Raw genomic sequence first — 12,412 nt, 5'->3', positions numbered from 1 at the left:
GAGTGGGCTCGGTGGGGAGACCGTATTTTCTTTCATTCTTTCTATTTTTTTTTAATTTCCTGGAGCTCTTTGTTCTGGGTGGTGGACAGCTTTTGTCTGTTATTGCTGAGTCCGGCGTTCAAAGGCAGGCATAGGATACGAGAGGCTCCCTGGCTCTGCTCAGTAACAGCCTTGGAATTAAACATTGTCATTTATATTTAAGTAGGCTTAACTTCTAAATTATTGAAGCTATAAGCTTTCACTAATTCCTGCTCTGTGTGGCTTTGTTGGGGCTTTTTTTAGCCGCAAAAAAAGGATTGCCTTCTCCTAAATTGGTGTAATACTCTTTTTTCTTAATATACAGAGGGTATCTGGTATCATTTTTCCCCAGTAGCAGTCAGAGATGCTGTATGAAATCCAAGCCCCCGTTTGGGCTTTGTCTCTCTGGGGGGTTCTGCGGGAGGCTCGCAGGACGTGTTTTTCCCCCGTGGTGGACGGGGCTCGCAGCCCGTGGAACGGAGCGGTTGGCTCGCAGCCGAGTGTTGTGCATCGCGCTCGGGACCGGTGCCGGGTGCGAAGCCTGCGCCGGGGTGCCAGCCTGCAGCCGCCCACGCCGGTGGCACGCAGACGTCTACTGGGGCCACTGCTGTGCCCAGAGTAAACTTCTTGGTGGAAGTATTTAAAAGCTAGCTGATGGAGAGGGGAATAGGGCAGGTTGGTCCCCTCCTGATCACCCCTGCGCAGGGCGTTAGGAATCCTGAACTAGTCTAATTGCTCCTCTCCTTGTTACCTGTCAGGCTCTGGACCTTGCACAGCACAAGCTCCCGTGCTCGCTTAGGAGCTGGGCGAGGGTCCCAGGGAGAGGAGCTGGGCAGAGGGTCCCAGATCCAAGGTTACAGCCCGGTTCCCCGCTCCTCTCCTTCCCACTCGATCCCAGTTTTGGCCCACGTACCCTGGCGCAATCAGCCTGGCATGGGCCAGCGTGGAGCAGCTCCGCAGCAGTGCTGCTGCAAAACTGCTCTCATTTTATGCGTGCAAATGAGAAAGCCTCTGTCCCTCTTTTCTGTCTGCTCGAACTTTTCTTTCTCCGATTTCCTGGTTTCTGGAGAGTCCCGTGCCGCAGCGTGTGAAGTGCCGAGCAGTGACCCTGCGCAACGCCAGCCCCTCGCTTCAAAAGCCCTTGGGATGCTGCTCCCCCCGCACCTCCCCGTCCCGCTGCCTGGCGACATCTTTCTCCGGCGCTGGGATGGCCGGACCCAGCCGGCTCGCCGCGCCGCAGCGTTGGGACCCAGCGCCGGCTCCGTCGGGGAGCAGCGTGCCGTGGAGCCCGGCTCTCCCCGCTGCCGCAGCGAGCTGATCCGGCACGCCTTCGAGCAGACCGTGCCCCTCGCTTCGCAGCCTGCAACAGATCTGGGACAGGAGATGCTTTTCTCCGTGCCCCCTTCCCCCCCCTCTTTATTTCATGCTTTGCGCTCCTGGGTTTCTGACCCCGGATATTGTCCTTTTATTTGATCTAACAAAACAATGCAGGACCCCCCCTCTGCGGATTAAGAATTCCCATTTGAATCAACCGAAGAACGTCGGACAGGAACAGGAATAGTCCGTTCAAAATTACTTTGAAATCACAAACTTATTTGAACTTTACTGGAGCTTTTAGTTTTACGGAGTTTAGAAACTAATAAATTATGTAGCAGGGCTCATGAAAATCTACCCGAGTCCGTTTATCCAAAAGAATATGCAACGTTTTGGTTTTGCAAGAAAATAAAAATAATTGTTTACACATGTTCAGGAGTCATTGGCAAGCATATAAAACTGATGGTTAAGGAGGCGAACACGTCAATAATTGCATTTTAAGAGAAGAGAGAGGCAAACGGGCGCGCGTGCGGAGAAAAGCACGCGGCACGCTGATCTGGCCTTGCCGTTGTATCGGATGTCACTGTCGTATCGCGCCCTTCACCTCGAGAGCAGCCCCGTCGCTTAACAACCCAGCCCCGCTCCTGCCTCGGTGATCGACACCCAGAGTTGCGAAGCAGAGTCAAGGATTTGCTGCCTTTTTGTTGTTGTCGTTGTCCTTGCGTGTGTGATTGTGTCGATGAAGCTAACGGCGGGGAAGGAGGACGCGGGTTGGGTCGGGTGGTTCTGCTGTGAAGATGCTTTTGCAAAAGGATCTTTGCTGCTGAAACCTGAGAGTACGTGAAAAGGGAGAGAAGTGGTAGTGTTTCGTTAAAACAGCTCTGGTTTTGGAGCGAGCAGGGACCGGTGCGGTGCTCGGCAGTGCCGGAGAGGAGCAAGGTGATGCTTTCCTCCACCCCGAGTTCTGGGGTGGGAGGTGATAAGGCAGAGGGGATGGCAGGGAGGAGAGAGTGCTGCGTTTGCTTTGCATCCCCTGGGTGTGGATAAGAGTTTCAAAGGTTTTCATGCGCCCAGAAACTTCTCTTCCTCCAGAAGGACCTTGCCTTGTCCAGTCCTGCCTGCCGGTACTTAAGCTGGATTTCAGGGGCTGGGCGACGGGGCTGTGCTGACTGGTGGTTTTGGCACCATGATGCTTCTCCCAGCCGCTGCGTCTCTGATCCACGAGCATCGTCACCCACTGCGTGGCCAGTCCCTTCCCTGCCGGGTCTGTGCAAGGGACCGGCCGCGGGGACAGCCGCCTCCCTGCTGCTTTCTTGCAGAGTGGGGGGCTGACCCCCCCGTTCTGCGTTAGAGCAGCCTTGGGGGCTGGAGCCTGCAGGGACCCCAGCTCTGGGCACAGCGTTTCCCACCTTGGCTGCTGCCTTCGCAGTCGTCTCGTGCGCGGTTGTTTCCTGCTCCGTATTTGTGTTGCTGCTGATGCCCTCTGCGGTGAGACGGCGATCCGGTCGGGGCTGCGAAACACGTGGCGAATGCAAATAACAACACATCCTACGCTGGATGCCTCGCTGCGGATGGAGCTGCTGTCGGCAATGAACTCGGAAAAGGTCTTGGCCCTTTCCAGCTATACCAACAGGTTTTACCCTGCCTTCTTTAGGGATGGGGGAGCCCACGAGGACTCGGAGCTCGTCCTGGAAAGGGTCTTTGTGCTGTGAACGCTTCCAGCTTCCGTGCTGTGTTTAACAAGAGACCTCCTGGGATTTGCCCAGTCTGGTCTCGAACATCTGAAAATTATTTGGGGCCACTTCTCTGGCTCTTTGGGGTCGCTTCTCTGGCTCTTTGGGGTGGGTTTGCCTTCCTCGGCTAAAATGGGTGCCCCCGCGTAGGGCAGCGATGCTGGGCACGTCTCTGGGCTCCGCATCGGGGGGCCGAGAGGTTGCGTTATCCTTGACAGAGACCTCCTGCAGTTGCTTAACGAGTGGATGTGGTTTATGTGCTCCATGGAAAAATCGCTTTATATAACCTCCCGTCCGAAAGGGAAGGGAATAAAAAATTCTGAGCTAATAAACTTTACTGCCCACAAGATGTTGGGCCTGTTACAGCCTATTCTCCCCTTCTTTAAATGTAAATTTTTCTGGATGCCCTAAAGAGCCAATTTGCACTTTACTGCAGTGTAGTGCTTTTCTCCTTAGGGTCTGGGTCAGCCTGAGGGAGATTTAAGGGGGCACCAGCTGGGCTTTCAGGCTGCCAATTTCATCAGCCTGAAACCTGTTATAATCTGCTGGAGAACATTCTGCAGGTCCAGGTATCTGTTCCTTCTGTATCCTCCCTTTTGCAGAAGGGCTTAAAAAACCAAAACACCGCTGCAAAAACAAGAGGCATTTTTATCAATGGCTGTCCTGACCTTGCATCCAGGTTTTCGGTCCTAATATTAACCCGCATCCCACTATAAAAACCTCTGGTCGTGGGCTCGTGGGGCTCCAGGGACATCTTCTGTCTTGATTGAAGCAGGACCAGAGTGGCTGTCCTTGGCGGTGGTGAGGCTGGCTGGTGGGTCACTGCTGGTTTATGATGTGTTACGCTGGGAGCAAACACGGTAAATCAGGAGAGGGCGAATTTCTGCTCATGGGGGGCAGTTTGTGGGTGGAAGTCGTGCTGCTGGTGTGATGAGAGAGGAGCTGCGGCCGCTCCCAGCGATGCTGCGCCGGGAAGGGCAGGGTGGACCTGGCTGCTCCTGCAATATCTCGCCTTGCCACCAGCTCAGACTGGGCCCTTGGCAGGTCACTTCATCTCTCTGTGATTGATGTCCCCTGTCTCGAACGGGAGTAATAATACAGGCTTCATCTGTCGGGCCCGCGTGCTCCCGGGGCAGGGATGGCCCTGCTGGCTGTGGGTCTGGACAGGGTCCAGGAGGATGAGCTGTGATGTGACCGAGGTCCTTTGCGATGGATGTCACCACTAATTAGAGCGGTGAGATTAGTTGCTGTATTTTTCAGAAGCAGGGAAAGCCAAAACCGCGTTTCCCAAACGGAAGAGGACAATGCTAGGGTATGAGCAAGTTCTTTTGAAGCTTTGAACATGAATCACAGTGTCAAGTAAAAAATAATTAAACTTATTTTTTTTTAAAATATACTTCAAAGTGTCTTTTAAGCTTCCCATTAATTCAAAGTTCTTTCTCTCAGCACTAAATAAATCTCTTGGTTCAAAAGCACAAGTGCTAATTGGTTTCTCTGAGTGTGCCTGTCTGCTTGATCAGTAGGGGAAGTAGTTTTTGTTAAATATTTGCACATATAGTCACATACTGTATTGCTCAGGGAGATGGTAAATGTTTCTCAAAAGGGGACTTATAGAATGAGGATTCCAATAATTTTCTTGTGGCCTTGATGTCAGAGCTAATAACGCTTCCTCCCTCCATCCTTCTGCAGAAAGCAAAGCAACTTTCCCTCGCGCGCTCCCCGGTGCAGCCTGCCGGCGTTGAGAGAAGCGCTCTGTTCCGCTGCCTGCCTCGCACCCCTGCCTCGAGCTACAAACCCAAGCTGCCCTAAGCCGGGTTTTATAGTTTCTGCCATGAGCAGACAGTGGCTGTGAGCCCCGCTGCCTCGCCGTCCCTTTCGGGAGGCACCCGGGACGTTGCGTGGGTGAGTTGGGTTTGGCGACGCAGCCGGCCGTTGGAGAGGGACGGGGCTTTCCGACTGCCCGAGTGAATGCACACGGCCTCGGCGATTTCCTCTGTGTCTTTCTCAATTAATTGCACTTTCACTGTTTCCATGTGCCTTTGGAGCATGGTTTACTTCCAACTTTGCAGCATGGTTTCTGTGCCTCACTGCTCACTACAATAATTTATTATGCTAGTGGAGCTGGGTCCCTCTCTTCCCTGCTACCTCCTTGCTTTGTGTGTGCTCTCCCTCTGGCCCAGCTGAACTGACCTCTAGAGCAAACACCAGGAGCCCTCTTGTCCCGCCATGGAGATTCCTCTGTGAGTGTCCCTGTCCTTTCGTTTCTCATCCTGAGCATCCCAGGGAGGCAGGGCTCAGAGTTCAGAGTCCACCTTCGAGACCTGGAGCCCCGCAATGCCAATCTTGGAAGGCCAGATCCCAACGTCCCTGTTTGAAGCCTGATCCTGGAAAATCACTTTTAATGCAAATAATCCCATGTTGACAGCCAAATGGATGAAGGGGGGGGTCTTGAAGGTGTAGAGTGCCCAGTTTCTACCATGCCTTGCACACAGTTCTCTCCGGAGCGACTGTGCATCGGCCACGTGGAATCTTAGGTTGGGCTGTTTGCAGACCAGTTTCTCATACCTGTTCCTGATGGTGTGCAACACTGGGCAGTGCAGCATCGCAGGCTCCATTCTTTTTTGAGAAAATCCCAGGAAACATGAGGCCTTGTAGAAGTACAGCGTTGAGGAAGGAGTCCTTCTCGCCAAGCCCACTCTGTGCCCCCGAATTAGACCACGAGGCTGAGAGCCATAGGGAACGGAGCTGGCTTCAAGGTGCCCTTTGGACAGAGAAGAGCCCATGGCTGCTTCCTCAGAGCTTCCTGCATGGCAGGGACATGCTGGGCTCAACTTTCCCTGCACCAGTGGTGCCATGGTGGTACAGACACACTTAAGTCAGCTGGTCAGCTTGGGTCTTGCCAGCTGTGCCACCAACAGTTTACCTGTTTGTGAGACTCTGAGGTTTACCCCATGAAAGCCAGAGCCTGTGGTTTTTGCAAAGTGGAATACTGAGACCCTTGAGGACCAAAGCTCAGTTTTTTAAGGCAGCTTCAGATCTATCTATTCAACGATGCAGAGAGACAGGTTTAGGATGCCTAATGTGCCCATGGTGCCAGGGAAAGGCGCAGTGGCTTTTGAAGAGCAGCAGATGCCCCTCTGCATCTTTCAGCACCTGAATATCTTGGGTGGGAGAAGAGAGGTTTTTGGCTGAATTTGCGTGGAAAGCCCATGTCCGGGTGAAAGACTGCGCTCGGCTTCTCCCAGATCCCCAGATGGGGTGGGCTTGCTTATCCCAGTGCGTCTGGTTAGTTGGTCACCTAGCCCTGAAGCCCTAGGAAAGTGGCAGTGGGATTTCTTCAAGGTCAGAAAAGCATCCCGTGAGAAAAGCATCCATTGAGGAGGAATTTGGGTCCTTCTGGACACTGCGAGGTGCCTGCAAGTTACAAACCAGTTGCACGCTGTCCGTTGCACGGTGTCACACCTCAAGGCACGGTCCTGCTCTCGCCCACAGCCCAAGGAGACCGCGGGACCAGCCCGTGTCTGCCCCCACCTCAGGGCACAAGTCCTATCTATGAGTGTCATCACTTCTGCTGCTCATGCAGCCTGGAGTTAGGAAGCAGACCGAATGTTTATGGAGGTAAACATGATTATCTCCAATCACAGGCCTTAATGATGGTTATTATAATGACAGCTATTGTGGGAAGGGCGTGTAATTATGTTGATTCTTCCTTTTATTATACATATAATAATAAGCTGTTTTATCTAAGAGTACGGAGGAGCTGGGGGAAGATGGGGCATTTATTTCATTAGGGATTTTTTCTGATCGCCTGTTAGACTAAATCCTGAAATCTTGTTCAGTCTTTCTGCAGTTGGGAGCCCCGTCGGTTTGGTGTCAGGATGCGAGGGTCCTTGTCCTACCTAACTCCCTGGAGCGCCCATGCTGGGAATGGGGCCCCAGCGTGGTAGGTGCTGTTGAGACTCTGGCCACTTTGCAGAAAAATGCGGAGCATTCGTTTAATTCCTTAATTTTCACAAAAAAAAGTAATTGATGGGTTTGCGCTGGCTGTAGTCTAACTTGCTGAGAGGACCCCAGGGCTATCTCATAAAAAAGAAGTCACAGTGAGCGATAGATCACCGAGATGGCTGGAGCTAGCCTGACATTTTAAGACTTAATGGGTTAATAAAGTGTGTGTTGTAGGTGTCTGTCACTAAGTAGAGTTTGTCCATTCCCTGCACACACTCATACCTTGACAGCAGTACCTTTGACCTGCCGTGCGCTAGCCCTGCCTGCTTTGTCTGCTCCGTCCATCTGCCTCGGCTCAGGTTGCACTCAATGTTTATCCCCCGTAATCCAATTTAAGTTGCTGTAGAAAGCAATGGGGATTTACAGAAAGAAAGAAAAAAATCTCACTGGGTTTGCAGAGCAGAAAAGACAGACTTTTTTTCCTTCTTTAGCATAACTGCCTCTTCTCATCCCTTTTATTTTTACTGTACGTTAACAATCTGCCCTCCACTCTGTTTCTGAGCCTAGTGTGGTGGGATCCTGTCCTTGGTGGGGTCTGTGTTAGGGACAGCCTTTACAAAGACTGTGCCGCGGCTGGGGTTCGCCAAGAGAAATTGCCTGTGCGCGTCCCACTTCTGTGGGCAGCTGCGGAGTTGGTCTCCCTGAGTCCAGGAAAGAGGGGAGAAGCTGAATCGCAGGTTTGAGCAGCTGGAAACCTCCGCCCATCGAGGGGCTGTTGCACAAGGGAACAGTTAGAAAGGCTTTCCCCGTATTCGGATGAAATTGTGGTTTCTTTCTCTGCTGGAATTTCTTCTCCGTTGCTGCTCTTCAAAAAGAATTTGCCTCCATCCCTGCATTTACACCCTTCAAATATTTACATGACTCCTGTTTCTTGGTCGCTTTTTGTCTTTCATGGCAGCATGTATTTTGGGCTAATCTTTAAACAATAGCTCTATTACTGTCGTCTTCTGTAGCCTCTAATCATGACTGTATGGCAAATTATACCCTAAAAAGGTGTGCTGGACCAAGTGAAGCATAACATGCCAAAGACAGTGTTTAAAAGTTCTGTTGGCAAAAGAAGTAAATTAGGATGTATCTGTATGATGGGAAGCGAGGGTTTGCCTATTGTTGGTACAAATTCTGCAATAACTTCTCTCTCGTGGACGCCGTTTAGCGTAATTGCTTTGCAAGAAACCTTTTGTGTCGCTTAGCCAGAACATTGTGCATTTGTATTTCGGTGCTTAACTTGCTCTTCATTAAGCCGTGAATAGCACCATCCTTTGCCTGTTACAGCGCGAGAGGGGCCGAAGAGACAGAAGGGCACGGCGTTACGTGCGAGAGGCAAACAGCCTCGCGCTCTGCCAGGCGGGAGAAGTGTGGCGAAGATGCCGGTGGCAATATGGTCAAATCGGGAGCTGCCGATTCCCCTCGCCACCCCCATCGGCTTGTTACACGAGGGAGAGGAGCGGATTTCTTGAATTGGTGTAAAATTCTGCTCCTGCGGTGGGAATGGCTGATGCCTCATGCTTCTGCGAGTTTTTATTGCCTATTGCTGCACCCCTGCGAAGGGAGGTGCAGAGGCAGCCCGCAGCGGGGTATGAAGCGGAGCTGGGGTTTGGCAAGCCACCGGAGCGGTGAGCCTGCCCATCCCCATCGCTGGAGTCTCCAAACGCAGCCTCGAAGGCCTGTGCTTGTGTTTGTGCCTTTGGAAACCACACCCTGAGATTTTGATAGCAAAGCCTTGGGAGGCAAAGCGTGCCCAAGGGCTGCGTGTGTCTCCAAAACACTTGTACCCTGTAGCCCTATTGCAGCCCACTCTACCCGAAATGTTTTCGTCATCCCATTAGCTGCCGTAGCAGTTGGCTCTCGCTGCTTCTTGTGGACACGCTGCTGACTCTGTCCTTCTCTTCATTTCAGATTTTGGCCATTCCTCCGAGCTGTCGTTCGTTGTGGAGCCTAGCGATGACATAGTTGTACAGGAGCAGCCCTTGATCCTCTACTGCCAGGTGGAGGGCATCCAGCCCATCACCATCACGTGGCGGAAGAATGGCGTGATGATCGTGGACAGCGAGAATGCCTTCATGTTGGCCAACGGGTCGCTCTACGTGTCCCGCTTCCAGAGGGTCCGGGGAGATGGCTCCTCGGATGAAGGCGAGTACGACTGCATGGCGCAAAACCACTACGGGCTGGTGGTGAGCCGGAAGGCGAAGATTCAGGCAGCGAGTAAGTACGGGCATCGTCCCACCAGCACCTCGTGGGGCCGTCCCGCAAGGGGCCCTGGCTTTGCCGGGAAGGGGGAGGGCAGCGTGGTGGGTGCTGGGTGTTCAGGGCGGGAGGATTAAAGACGGGGAAGAGAAAAAAGAGCCTGGAGCTGGTGAGAGGATCTGGCTGGCATCTAGTCTGCATAGTTGTCCAGATGTGAGAGAAGAGCTAATCAGCCTTCTCAGGGAGAAAACTAAAAGCCAGCTTCTAGCAGTACCTTCCCCATCTCGGAGGGGTAAGTTATGTTGAAGTCATGCAGCGAAATAGTCCGTGTTTGTGTACCTGCTGCGGTGGGTTTGGAAGCCCCTTTGCTGTGCAGCACGGCTGGGCTCTGCTTGGAAGGCAGCGCTTTCCAAACCATAGGCAAGGACCTTCTGAAGGTCATGGTTTCTTTCATTTTGTTTTTTAAGGCTGGCAGTGTGAAGGCAGCAAGGTCTTATTTACTACCCGGCGTGGCAGTGCCTTTGAGGGCAAGGCTAACAACACCAGACAGATTGTCTGGAGGGGGAGGCCGGAGGAGGAGAAGGGAGATGAAAATGTCAACGAGGAAATGAAATTTAAAGGTGGGGAAGAGGAATTACAGGGCAGGCTGTGACTCCAGCCCTGTGCAGAGCCAGGCTTAGCCCGTTGCATCACCATGGCCAGAGCAGCTGGTCCTGCTGGGTCTCCAGCTACTTGGGCTGCTGGGCTCCCCGTGCCGGCTCTGGTTGCTAATTTGGGTTTGTCCCGGGACTGATGGCGGAGCTGAGGTGTCCTGGTGGTTCCTGTCCCCGTTGTGTCGGTGGCCAGCTTTGCCTGCAGACTGTCTGCAGGCTCTGGGGGTGCAGCCCCTAATCCTTTTTGCATTTGACCAGAAGTTGCTGCTCGGTGTAATTTATGTATGGAGGTGAGGACAGGTGTCCGGTATGGCCCCGAGGCCTCACCAGATGCTGTTCTACTGACGGGTTCTCCAACTTGTTTGGGAGATGGCTACCACTCTTCTTCCTCTGCAAGCCACTCACTACCGCTGCGGTTGAGTTTGCAAACTGCGCCACGATTTTTTGGTGCAAAACAGGAAAAGTCTGCGGCAAAGTTTGGGGCCAGGCTCCCCTGGCTGCACTGCCCAAAGTGGGGGGCCTTTCGGAGCGCCGCCGCCCGCTCCCCGCAGCGCCGGAGCCGGCTGGCAGCCCACCAAGGGAACACTCCAGCCCTTGTGTGTAACAATCCCCGAGTGCATGAAGTGGCCATCTGCAAACGTAGCTTTTCAGTAGTGTAAGAAGTGACATTGTCCAGGAGCCAAGGGCTTTGGGTCCGTGCCAGATTAGCAGCTGGATCTCAAACTCGTCAGTCTTGCGGTGCGAAACCTCGGAGCCCTTTTGGTGAACGGCTCTGGCGTTTATGAGCTGGGAGCTGGCTGAGGCACAAGCACCACGTCAAACTTCTCGGACCTGTAAACAGGAGACGTGAGAGCTGGAGGAATTACCTTTGGGAGAGTGGATTGTCAATACACACTGTTTATCCTGGCTCCTGCATCGATACGTATGTGATGTGCTGTGTGTCCCTGAATAGCGTTTCCTTTTGTGGCTGTAGTTTCACATGAATCAAAATGGAAAAGGGATCGTGTTGAAAACGCTCTGGACTCTGTTCTGGCTTCAGGCTTGGTTTCATGCCAGCCCTGAGAAAAGGTCTGGGTGAAGCCAGCACAAAACGCGGGGCAGCTGGCCTTGACGCCACAGGTGCCTGCGGATAATGGGAATAAATCGGGATGTCGTGGGCAAATGTAACCTGCTGCTGAGGGCGAGCTCCCCCGCTGTGCCTGAACCGCAGGAGCGTGCACTTGCACTTAGGACTCGGCTTAAACGTAGATGAAATCTCCTAAGAATGAATCGCGGTTCTACCCTCGAGCCCCCACGTCTCAGGGTGGTTATGCACCAGTGATAGCGACTTTCCTTGCCCCAAGTCCCGAGAAGCAAGTCAAACAAAGGAGGGGGGTGAGTATCCCCGTTGTAGAGGTGACGGGACCGTTGCATCGAAGAAATGGGTGCTGGCTGCCTGCAAGGAAAAAAAACCCAAGTGCTAAGCAGACCTTTGCAAGAAGAGTAAATACTGCCGGTGGGTAAAACCTCATCCCGATGCTGATCTCTTTTTCCCTCTGAGCCTGACATCTGAACACAAAAAGCAAAGGAGAAATAAAAACCTTTCACAAACAAAAAATCTTGAAAGTTGATCAAGGCCGTGCTACTGAGGAATAAAAGGGATCTGACAGACCGGAGCCCCTCGAGAGCTCTGTTGCACTTTTCACTGTCTTCAAAGGCAGGCTGTTAGTCTCATATCACTGTTACAGACCCTGGCTTTGTACTATTGCTTGGAATATAATCTTCTTGGCTTGGAGGAATGTACATATTTACATTCAGGAAATGTGGGCTGGATATCATATTTTTATGTTTCAAATTTACTTCAACGTTTGGCATCGAGTAGAATTTAACTCGAAGAATATGCTGCTCTTAGCCGCTGTGCGCGCGGCCTCGATGGGCTCGAGGTGCTGCGCGGAGCGGGCACTTCTTAAAACCTCCCTCCTAAAAATTGACTCATTAAATTAATTTAACTAAATTCCAGGGGGTTTTCTGTATGTCCTCGATGTTAACCAAAGATGCTCAGCAGACGGAAGTGGACCTTGGCTGGTTTGTGGATTGGCAGGTCGGATGCTAAACATATTGATAATATTTTTGTAGCATAACCTTCTTCTGAAGAAGCGTGCGAGAAGCCTGCGCGTGGCTGAGTTGAGCGGAGGCCCTCGGCGCGCTGGTTGGAATTTTTTCGGTTGCTGTTTCTGCGTCTGCTCAAACCCTGGTCTGTTAGCTTAAAAGGCTGTGGAATGCAACATGCTTGTATAATCTGATCAGGTTATTGAAGACAGATATTTTCTTTCTCCTAATGAGAGTTTCATAATTTCGCAGGAGTCTGAGCTGTCTCAATTAAGGTGAGTTTTGTAGGCAGTGTTCTCTGGAGGCACTGCTTGGCTGTGTCTTCACGGGTCTCGGTGAGGAGCTGTGTTTCCCTTGTGCGTGCCAGCAGCTGGTGCGTGCCTTTGCTGTCTGCAGATGAGGGTGCCCTCCGAGCGA

General features: G+C 52.4%; 1 protein-coding gene across 1 annotated transcript in view; it reads left to right on the top strand.

Annotated features, from left to right (window-relative positions):
- The window catches only part of IGDCC3 (immunoglobulin superfamily DCC subclass member 3), a 110,230-nt gene that overhangs the window by 1,874 nt on the left and 95,944 nt on the right, over positions 1–12,412 (top strand). Inside the window, exon 2 of the mRNA XM_075431984.1 lies at positions 8,967–9,272. Within this exon, the coding sequence (XP_075288099.1) occupies positions 8,967–9,272 (306 nt within the window). The remainder of the gene's footprint in view (positions 1–8,966; positions 9,273–12,412) is intronic.

The sequence above is a fragment of the Opisthocomus hoazin genome, chromosome 10 (genome assembly GCF_030867145.1).
Source record: "Opisthocomus hoazin isolate bOpiHoa1 chromosome 10, bOpiHoa1.hap1, whole genome shotgun sequence".
NCBI classification, from domain to species: Eukaryota; Metazoa; Chordata; class Aves; order Opisthocomiformes; family Opisthocomidae; genus Opisthocomus; species Opisthocomus hoazin.
The sequence above is the reverse complement of the archived record's forward strand: the minus strand, read 5'-3'. Positions and strand labels throughout refer to the sequence as shown.